The sequence below is a fragment of the Lucilia cuprina genome, chromosome 3 (assembly GCF_022045245.1).
Source record: "Lucilia cuprina isolate Lc7/37 chromosome 3, ASM2204524v1, whole genome shotgun sequence".
Classification (NCBI taxonomy): domain Eukaryota; kingdom Metazoa; phylum Arthropoda; class Insecta; order Diptera; family Calliphoridae; genus Lucilia; species Lucilia cuprina.
In genome coordinates, this window is record NC_060951.1 from 25743614 (window position 1) to 25755640 (window position 12027).

The following is a 12027-nucleotide window of genomic DNA, read 5'->3' on the forward strand; positions in this document are numbered from 1 at the left end:
TAACTAACTAACTAACTAAATAACTAACTAACTAACTAACTAACTAACTAACTAACTAACTAACTAACTAACTAACTAACTAACTAACTAACTAACTAAATAACTAACAAGCTGACTGACTTACTTACTAACAAACTTACTAACTAACTTCCTTACTTATTTACAGATAACACAAACATTACAATTCGACATAAAATGTTTTAGTTTAAAGGCGTTGATCTGTACGTTCCTGATTCTACGAACCATATTTCGATGTTATACAAACGGAATTTCAAAACAGGAAGTATCTTCCATTTAATGGATATACAAATATAGTTTATAGTACTTAAAAATTTTATTTTAATAAAGATTAGCAGTAACTAAAAGCGACAATCTATCAAGATCATCATAAACGGAATGACAAAGCCGGAAGTATTTTCATTCTTTTTTAAATATAGTTTATAGTGTTTTAAAATTTCTTTTAATAAAGATAAACAGCAAACAATAACGACATTCCATCAAGATCATTATTAACGAGAATCCACTGTAATAAAAACCCGCTTTTATTTTCAAAATGACCTGTAAACATTTATAAATGCAAAAAGTGCACAAAAAATTTCCAGCAACTAAATTATTTTAATTGAAACATTCACATTGAAACTGGTAATGCAGGAAGTTCATAATTTAAAACGCACTTGACAGGACGAAATATTTATTAATTTATTTTTATTATTGTTATTGTTGGCATCCTATTGTTTGATTTACAAAGAAAAAAAAATAAAAAATAATTTGATTTTATTGTACAGTATTTATGTCACAAAAAGCTGCCGACTCATTGTAAATCATGTTTCTTTTTTGGAGAGAGGAGTATGCACTACAGCCAAGAAATAAATGTTAATCATTTGTAACAACATATTTTAACCCAATTTTAAAATAACTTTCATTATCAATAAACAACTGATTTGTGATTTTTGATTGTATATATGTATGTATGAAAAGAAACGAGTGCAATGTATGAAGATGTAGTTTTAATTTTTATACCTTACACCACTATAATGGGGAGGGTATTATACGTTTATGCTGATGTTTGTAACATACAAAAATATTGGTGCAATACCCACCTTAAAGTATACCGATCGATTCAGAATCATTTTTTGAGTCGATTAAGACATGTCCGCCTGTCTGGCTGGCTGGCTGTCCATGTAAACCTTGTGCGCAAGGTACAGGCCGCAATTTTCAAGATAATTTGATGAAATTTGGACCAAGCATGTTTTTTGGCACAGGGACGAAGCCTATTGAAAATATTTGAAATCGGTCCATTATTTCGCCTAGCCGCCATACAACCGTACCTCCCGATTTGAACTTTTTATGCCATAATTACGTCAAATATTCTACTATCTCTCTAAAAATTGGCACAAATAAGTTTTATATAAGTATAAATGATACTGCAGATTTTCGTAAGGATCGGTCCTTATTTGACCCTAGCCCCCATACAAACCCCCCTTTAAAAAATGTCTTAAACGTCTAAAATTGACTTATAACCATTTGTATCGCAATGAAACTCAACAAAACTGTTATTTAAAAATATATCCTTTTCCCAAATTTACCGAGGATCGGCCCATATTTGACCTATGTATATAAAGCCTCATTTAGAAATTTTAGTATTTTTTATCAATAAATTGCTTAAATATTTTGGAGTTTTGGAAATATTCAACATAAAAGTTTCTTTATAAAAAATAAAAATTTTAAAAATATGGTGTAGGGTATTATATGGTCGGCCATGCCCGACTATACTTTCCTACTTGTTTCTTTTGAAATGTAGTTGACCTTGCGCAAAATTACACAATACCGGTGACTGTGACGAAAAAAAGGTTTGAATATCAGAAAAGAAAAAAATTTAATAAAATTGAAAGAAGAAAAATTGGAAAAAGAGAGCATGAAATCAAAATTATTGAGGTAGGTTATTTAACTTCGACTTTTTTTTCTTGTACGGTGATGATGTTTATTTTTTTAAAGGTTTCCTGAACGATCAATATTTACACGTGTGGGAATACAACCCTGCAATACATTTTTAATTTAATTCTATTTAATTTTGGACGTTCATTATAATTAAACTGCACTAAATTGTCGATTTTCTTTGTAGGGCATATCATATCATATAGGGCATATCTAAATAACACGAGCGATTGTCACCGGAACTGCCAAGTAGTTAAGGCAAGTGTGAATGTTGTTTACATTCTGTTGCTGCTACATCTTGAAATGAGTGTTTGTATTTTAAGATTTTTTGTATTTTAAGATTTATGTATATTTTTTCTGTTTTATTGTCTTTAACTTAACATGAATGTGCAGTTTATTTTGACATTTGCAATCCAAAACATAGGTCAGCAAATTACAGTCCTCCAAGTACTAAGGATCGCTTCATAATTGACTCTGTATCATATAATTAATCTTACTGCAAATGTAAATATTATGAATAAATCGAATAAATTCTATTTGATGTAAGAAATTTAATGAGTCCCTATTTAAGATCGTTTGACAATATCTTCATGATACAAGTATTAACATTGGTTTTTGACATTGTTTTGAAATTTTCACATTGTCTTCCTATATGACTTGAGAAGTGCGCGAGGTGCCACGCATATCTAATTAAATAGAACAGCTAGAAGACTTTAACATTTATATGAACATATGGGAACAAAATGGGCGGTCTAGGTATATTGTTACCTCCTATATAAAGATAATCGTACATCTTACTATATCAGAGAAAATATAATAACAATAGTCCTAAAATTTGTTTCTCGAGCCAGTATTATCAACATAAATAGACAATAGACGAAATAGCAACGGACAACAGTCAGAATAGAACAAGGAACAAGGGGAAAATATTATTTTTTTTACTTTTTGGTAAAATTTTGCCATTTAGTAATAAATTTTGCACCTTTCGTAATGTGCAGAGAATAAGCATTTCGGAAATTTTAAAAAATTTTAAAAGTTATAGCGAATTCCCCAGACCATTAACGTGTCTTTTAGCATATAAATTCGATATGTGACAAAAAAATGTACATTTTAATATATTCTAAAAAAACATGTTGTTACTTAAAAAATATCTATATTTATTCGGATAATAGTTTTAGTCCTTATAAGATAATGCAAATTTGTTTTCAGTTATGGTCAAAAAGTTTTATTTTTTCAATGGCCGTTTCAAAGCTCCAATTTTAGATTTTTTGAAATTTTGTTAAACAAATTTTAATTTTTTTAGGAGATTTCATTGGGATTTATTGACAATGGATAAGGCTATTAAATTGTGAAAAAAATTAAATCAATATTTCTTACAGATTAGCTGTACCTGCGATTTAAACATGGCGGATTTCGGGAAAATCGTATTTTTTGTAATATTTTAGAGAATACGTATTAATTCTTTATTGTTGTACATTTTAAATAAATTATTTTCCGAGCATTGTAGTCCAGATAATATACAATACATATACGAAGTTTTATTAAAATCGGGCATTCTAAGCCCATACACTGTGGAGTTCAAAGATCAAATTCTGCATTATTTGGAAATGCTCTGTGTACCATATCAAAATAATTTTTATTTTTCGCACATATTTAAATTAGTGGAGTTAATCGTATATAGTTCGATATTTAAAATAGAGTGAAAAAACATCTAAATTAATCCTTTGGGGCATTTAAAAAGATTATAGAATACGCAAGTGAATACTGTGGTTTGGTGTTGCAACATGTAAAATTTAAACCAGTGAAGATACAAATAATCTTTTTTCCCTAATTCTTAGCTCATAGGGAGGAAAATAGTGCTATAAGGGGGTAAAAACGAATAAATTTGATTTTGTTAACACTTAATATACGAATGAAGTGTTACTTGAAATTCCGGTACCAAGACTATTTTTGAGTACATAATATTGAAATAAGAAACATGAAGTTAAACATGTGGAGGCCGCCGGTGTTAATGAGATTCTATAAAATATGACTTTTTGTTCTTAAGTTTTCTTTAATATTGAATATAGAATAAAGAAATTAAACATTAAACGTCCTGAGTTAATGAAGGTTTGTAGAAAAATATTTTTAGTACATTTTCATAAGGCAGTCTACTCTAGTAAACGGAAATCTGTAGGAAGGGAGTTTTTCGTACTTTTTGTTCTTTAAATAGTACTTTTAACTTTTCAATACACCACAATAATGGAGAGGTTATAATGAGTTTGTAAGGATGTTTGTAAAACACAAAACTATTGGTCCTACACTAACCTTAAAGTATACCCAGCGGTTCGACAAAGAGTCAATGCATACGAAAAACACAGTTATTTCCAATAATAGTTAACCACCTGGATGACTTCAATTCGTATGTTTTTGGTCTTTCGTCACAAATAAACTCTTTGTAATCGAGAAGACGGTCGTCACTTTAGTGTCCCCTTTGTAAGCGAGAGCGGAGGCAATCGTCTCCTTACTGTCTCTAAGTAATCTAGAGATTAAACTCTTAAAAGTTGTTTTCGTTTTATTGAACTTCCGAAAGTAGTTATTTGAGTCAACCAGATGGTGGTATATTAGTAGAATGTAACAATCATTTCTCCAAAAGATGGGTAAATCTTTTGGAGAAATGATTGTTACTTTCTACTAATATGCCACCATCTGGTAGACTCAAATTTATATCTTTCTGGTCAATCGTCACATTGATGTCACATAGTATTTATTTCCATTAATATCTTACCACCTGTTGGCTCCAATTCGGGTGTTTTGGGCCATTCATCAAGAATAAAAGTAAATCGTCACTAACCAAGAACACGTCCATGTCCTAGTTTTATAGCAATAAAAGTAGCGCCAGTTAAATAGCTAGTAATGTGATTGACTTCTAAGAACCCATTTGGCGATTACCATCCATTAACTATTTTTGACCGTCTTTTGACTGTCCCTTTGTAGACTGACGATTGACTTCCTCTTAGGACAAGCCCATATTAAAATGGTTGGTCACCTGGGTGGTCAGGTGGCTTGGGGCTACAACAACTGGTAGGTTAAGTGGTATGTTCGGGACTGACCCGTCGAACTGCTGGGTACCGATTGGTTCGGAATCACTTCCAGAATAGATTTAGCTATGTCCAGCGTACGACCTTAAAGTATACCGTTTGGCTCGGAATCACTTCCAGAATAGATTTAGCTATGTCTGGCCGTCTGTATGTTCTTTTTGTGATGATGAAATCTGGCATATTCTGTTCTTGTAAATGGTTAAAATCGGTTCATTAGACCGATAGTTACATTCTTATTTGTTATTGTTTTAAGTTGATTTGAGTTGTAAAATATTTTGCAAATTTTTCTTAATGATGAGTAAAAGGAGCAAAATGTTTGCTTTTGTATTTGTTATGATAGTTTTTGTTTTAAATTGTTAAATTTAACAAATTTAGAAGAAATTCTAATAATAAACACACCTGCATATTTCTTGTATAGCACCGTGTAAATAAAAATAAAATTTATTTATAAATTTTTTAACACAAATCCTTCGAAATACAAATTTGAATATTTTACTGTATTATATAATTAATTTTGAATTCTTCTTTTTCTAAATTTATTCTAAAGACTCTTCAACAGCATTAAAAAATATATAAAAATTTGTAGCAGACACGTTTTGTTTAAAAGTTCTTAAATTCTTAAGTGCATATATTTTTATGATCTCATACATATTTAGCAATTATTTGCTTAAAATTAAAAAAACAGTATGTATAAAAACATTGGCATTTTGACAATTTTCAAAATTCTGAGTATTCTAAGCACAAATATATAAAATATAACTAGATATTTACGTAATTCTTTAAAGTTTCATTAGATGTATTCATTCTGTCATCTTATTTTAAAGCAGAGCCAATATTGGCAAACTACATTTAGAACGTTAAATGAATCATTTAAAAATAAAAGTAAATCCCATGTTGAATTGAATACAAATTACAGTTTTTTTATATTGAAAAATATTTGGGCATAAATTTGCCAACAAAATATTATGAATAATAATAATAAAAAATAAATAAATAACCTTTAAAAATATTATTACAGTTTTTACACATTTTAAATATTTTATTAAAAATTCTTTTGTTTATTTCAGTCAGTTAGAGTATTGTTGTACTGAAATTAATGTATGGCCTACATAATTTACTTATTTATGTAAATTAGTTTTGATTTCTTTACTTAATTTTGTTAAATTAGTTTAAATTATTAAATGCTTCGGGAAAAAATTAATCATTTAACAGAAAACAAAAGAAATAAAAAAAAATTTGTAATAAATATTTGTTTGGTGAGTTTTGAAAACCAATGTTTTATTTTTTTTAATCTCACATTAAAAGCTCATTAATAGCACGAAATGTGAAAAATGTTGTGCAAAAATCAAACATTTGTTTTAGTGGTTTAAGATACAAAATAAATTAATAAATTACTTTATTTAGTTTCGGTTATTTTTGTTAAAGAAAATTAAAAATACGTCATAGACTTATGGTACGTTCAGACCTATCAAATATTTGGCGAAAAAGACTTAACCACTATTTTTTTCTTTAATTTATTTTTGTTTCTGTATGATTTTTGTACTAATTGCAAATAATGCCGAAACAAATAATAACGACATTCAAAGGTGATGTCGTCAAAAATAGATTATGTTTGTTGAAATAGATATAAAGTTAAATGAAATCAAAAAGTAGATTTTTTAGGTAGATTTTGTCAAATATTTGATAGATGTGAACGTAGCTTTAGGAACTTAATGCTATTTTGTTTAGTGTTATAAAGGTCGGTAGATGACTATAAGATTTATTAAGCGATAAAACATTGAATTTCCCTTTTCCCCGTGGATCCGCGAATGGTAATAAAGATCTACTTTGATGTACCCATTGTGTATGGCAACTAACTAACTAACTAACTATCTAACTAACTAACTAACTAACTAACTAACTAACTAACTAACTAACTAACTAACTAACTAACTAACTAACTAACTAACAAACTATCTAACTATCTAACTAACTAACTAACTAACTAACTAACTAACTAACTAACTAACTAACTAACTAACTAACTAACTAACTACCTAACTAACTAACTAACTAACTAACTAACTACCTAACTAACTAACTAACTATCTAACTAACTAACTAACTTATAAAGCCCCCTGCAGGGGTCTAATTCCCTTTGTCACCCGTGGACTCGCTCCTGTAATAATTGGTGTAGGGTATCTTATGTTTCGCAATTGATTTTATAAATAAGTTTGTTTCCCCCATATACCCAAAATTACGGATTTATGAGAAATATTTCGAAAGATTTTTAAAATAGTTTTTTTTTATTGCTCTCGTATTTAGTACACTAGTTAATAATACTTAAAAGTGTGTTCCACGGGATACCCTAGCTCCATACAAACTCCCCTGCAGGGCCCCAATTCCCTTTGTCACCCGTGGACTCGCGCCTGCACTCATTAGTGTAGGTTATCTTATGTTTCGCAATTGATTTTATAAATGAGTTTAATTAGTTTTTTCCCGATATGACCAAAATTAGGGAATTTATGAGAACTATTTCGAAAGATTTTTAAATTATTTTTTTTTAATTTTCTCGTACACCACGGGATACCCTAGGGTAGGTATGTATATCCCGGTAAATGGAAACATGCAATATGCAACATATTTTTTTATTTTGATAAACAAATTTAATAAAAACAATTAAGAAAATATTATGGGACATAGCCGACCAATAACTTGTAGTAGGGTATAATTTATAAACCATGGTTTAGAATTAACTGTTAATTTCATTTTGTCTAGAATATATGTTTGTATTTTTATTATTTTATTATTTTAAGGAAGTCAACTGACCCAAAATAATTAAAAGTAATAAATTAAAAGTTTGCGGATATGATTAACCTTAAAAGAATTTATTTTTTCAGAACTTATTTTTTTTTTTTGAAATCGGAAGCGCCCTATTTATTTAATAAACAAAATTGCAGACTTTCATTGAAACCTAAAAAATTAAGCACTATTGAAATGCACCTTTCAAAAATACAAAAAAAAAAAAAAAACAAGAAGCACTCAAAACCAATTCCCTTTTTATGGAAACAGCAAAATAAACAATATTTTTTTTTATTTTTGCTTTTTTCATAAAACCATCTTCACCCAAATATAAAATTGAATGACTAGAAAGAAAAAACCAGAATGACAAGTCGGAAAAAAAACATTGAATTGAATGAGAAAAGACATGAGCACACTACTACGTGTCTTAAAACCCTCAAGTAAATGCGTCTAAATATGGCTTAAACGCAACGCAGTTGGTAAACAAAAACAAAAAATACAACAACTAAAATTCATGCATATTCAAATAACTGTTGCTTTAGAAGTTAATATGAGAGGAGTATATATGTGTGTATGTGTGTATAGGAATGATTTACAACACCATGACAAAGATGGGTTAACCGCTGACATTTCTCACTTTGAAATGCAAAAACTAAAAAAAGAAATAAATAAATAAATAAATAAATAAATAAATAAACTATAAACAATTATGAGCTACGATTAAGTCGCTGCTGTCGCTACTCAAAAACTGCTGCTGTTCCCAGTAAATATTATGCGCTGCCTACATTAAGCCGGCTTTATGAGCAGCATGGTTTTAGTTTGTAAGCATTGCAGCCAAGTTAAGTTGTTGTTGTTGCTGTTTTGGTTTTTTTCTTTCGGTTAGTTGAGCGAGCGACTGAAGTGCGTATCGTATATAAGAAGAATATTTGCACGTTTAAAAAACATAGCCCAGAGTACACTTGAAACGTGCACATCACTAGCCAACCATTCATAGTTCAATAGTCTACTGAAACAAAAAAACAAACAACAAAATGTTCAAATTTGTGTTAATTTCTTGCGTTTTGGCTGCCGCCATTGCTTTGCCAATTGTGAGTGAAATATTTAATGAAGTTTTATTTCTTTTTTTTTTAATTTAACAAGAACTTGGTTTAAATAGAATTTTAGAACTAAAACGAAAATTCCTGTTAAGAATTATTTATAAAGTGAAGTGTTTTTTTAGAAAAAAAAAAAATAAAAAAGTTCTCACGAGTACATAAAAAGAACGTTTAAAAACTGTAAAACTAATGTAAATGTTTAAATTTTAAACACGATCTAAACAAAATTCCCTTTAGGGTTTTTTAACTGTTCGTCTGGTTGTGGTTGAGAACTACAAAAAACCCTAAAAAAAATTGTTTACAAATTTGTTTAAATTTGAAAATTTATTAAAAATGACACCTTCTGCTAAAAATGGTAACAACGTTCGTTTAAGTGGCATTAACTAAATATTAAATTAATTGTGATTGATATCAATAACGAAATTATTATTATTTTTTTATTATTATTGCTGGGTATTACCCAATCGTTATATACACACGTACAACAAATGTACAAGCTGTTAACTTGAAGGTTAACAACCAAAAATAACCAATCATCACCACCACCACCACTACTACGTTCGTCAACATCATCATTTACAACAGCATCGTCTGCAACAACATCCCAGTTTACAACTAAACTCTTTAGTGTTTAAAAACCACAACCACACACATTGTTAAATTAATAATATTAGCTTTGAAAGTTAATAAAACAGGGTGATGCTGTAAGTGATGTAAAGTTGAATGTTGAATCTTTTATTTGGAAATAGTTTTTCAGTGATCGATTTTTCATTTTAGTTTGCAATGATTAAAGTTTACGATCACTTGCTACTGTTGCCCGTAAATTAAAGCGAGATCAATGTAGATCAATCTAAAGTGATCGAGTCTGCAATTAAACTTGCAATTTACACGATCACTCTCTTATATTCTTCTTAAGGTATAGAGATATTGCTATTTATTTGAACAATATATCAGTCTAATCCAGAACTTGGAGAAACATTTGAATGAAGAATATCAAAGATCATAAGAATTGATTGTTCTTACTCAATCTGTTGAGGATTTTTAATGATCGCATCAAGATTAAACTTGATAAGTTTAATCAACACGATCACTTGCTATAGAGATGATCGAAATAATAGTATCATATTCTATTTAACAATCTCTGAAATAATGGTTATCTTGGGGATCATAATTTAATTTCCAACTTGAATACGATCAGTATTACTTTTATGTTTTCAACATTATTTCGAATATTAAAACATTTGGCCATGATCGATACTACATTTGAACTAGGAACGTTTAGGTTACACTATAACCTTTAAAGTTATCTGTACTAATATTCTCATGATCAATAGCACTAACTTTTAGAAAATATAAATACAATCCATCCATGAAGTATACATCACGATCGTTATTAATTTGGAGTTTTTTTTAATTAACATCAAAAGAAATATTTTTCCAGTCAAAAATCACGTATTTATAGAAAAATCGATACCACGAATAATAAATCCAAAGAAATAGGATAAGCCTCTCAAGTTCTCTTAAAATAATATATTCTTTGATCTCTCAATATAAATATTGAGATCTCCTAACTGAGATGAATAACTCTCTTTTTGTAGAACTCTTTTCACACTTACTTATTCTATATTCTCTAAAGCAATTGTGGGTGTTGGATAATTTTTTGAATTTTGAAATTTTGTGGTGTGTAATTTAATCATTTCTAAAACAAAATACTAATAATTATTTGAAAAAATCGAATTAATTACAAAAACAAGTTGGCAATAAAGTTGTTAAAAAAAAGAAATACGCAGACATAGTATAAAAAAGAGCATCAAATAAACCAGTAATTAGATTTAAAATATAAATTAGAACAAAAGAAAATGAGTATCAATATTCAACAGATTTCATAATATATATATGAAATTAATATTTTTAAATGTCTAAATGATGAAAAAATTGTTGTAATATGAAAAACGTAAAACGTTCATCATCAATTAGAAAAACTATCATCATTTTACTAATAGTGAATACGCAAAAAGTCAACAGGTTTGCTTAGGTGTGGTATACGATAGTAATAGCTGTCAATCATTCAATATTGTGCAACTAAGCGCGTAAATGTCAATCACCATCATTGTGGTCGGCAAACTCTGGCTGCAGGGCAAAAAAAAAAAAAAATAGAAAAAGATGTCATAAATCAATCATAATTAAAATTAGCTAGAATTCTAAAATAACAAGCTACATGCATGAAAATGTGAAAAAATAAAACTAAAATACAATTTCTGTTTAAACCAATAGCTTAAGAAAGAAAATTAAACAATGTTTATTAATTTTTTTATCCTCTCTCTCCATGCAGACCCAAGAGGAAGCCGAGGAAAGAGCCGAATTGGAACGTATCCAAAATGAATCTGCCCAATACTCCTTCAATTCTCATGTCGAAGATAAGATCAACGATAACATGATCGCTCGCGAAGAAACTCGTGATGGTACCAAGGTCAGTGGCATGTACTCTTACAGTGATGGTTTCGTTATGCGTACTGTCTACTATGAAGCCGATGAAAATGGTTACCGTGTAGTCAAGGAAGATACCCAAGAAATCGGTGATGGTCCTCAATACAATCCTGAAGGTCAAGCTGATGTTGAAGGTTCATTGATTGGCAAATACTCCATCAAGTTGGATCAAGATAAGGAAGATCCTCACTACAAAGATGTCCGTGCTTAAGTGAAAATACACACATACACACACACAAAAGTAAATGAAGATTTCATTTATATTTCTAACATTTAGAAATAGAGACTGAGCCAAGAAATCGAATTATTAACATTTAACATTTAACTTTTAAATCACATGAGATATTTTTGTTGTATTGTTTTGTTAATAGTAGTAGAGTCTTAAAACTATGTAAAAACAAATAAAAATTATACATTTAAGAAAAAATATATAATGTGTTGTGATTTTAATTTCGAGGGGAAGTGTAAATACCACAAATTGAGTTTGTTAGAAAATTTTTCTTTCACATAGATCAAGTACTCTAGCTATCTAACATCTGACTATTGCTGCTTCGTTGCTTTACTTCCGAGAAGCTAAAATATTACTTTCGTCTTTAACCTTACAAATGGGATGATCTTTGTTTTGCGGATTCTCATCCGCCAAACAGTTG

The 12027-nt window shown here is 29.2% G+C and overlaps 1 protein-coding gene across 1 annotated transcript; it reads left to right on the forward strand.

Annotated features, from left to right (window-relative positions):
- The first annotated feature begins 8725 nt into the window (after positions 1-8725).
- On the forward strand, positions 8726-11806 carry LOC111679257. The gene is made up of 2 exons (XM_023440793.2): positions 8726-8884; positions 11223-11806. Exons 1-2 carry the CDS (start codon positions 8828-8830, stop codon positions 11586-11588), a joined length of 423 nt encoding a protein of 140 aa, XP_023296561.1. The 5' UTR covers positions 8726-8827; the 3' UTR covers positions 11589-11806.
- The last annotated feature ends 221 nt before the right edge of the window (positions 11807-12027 follow it).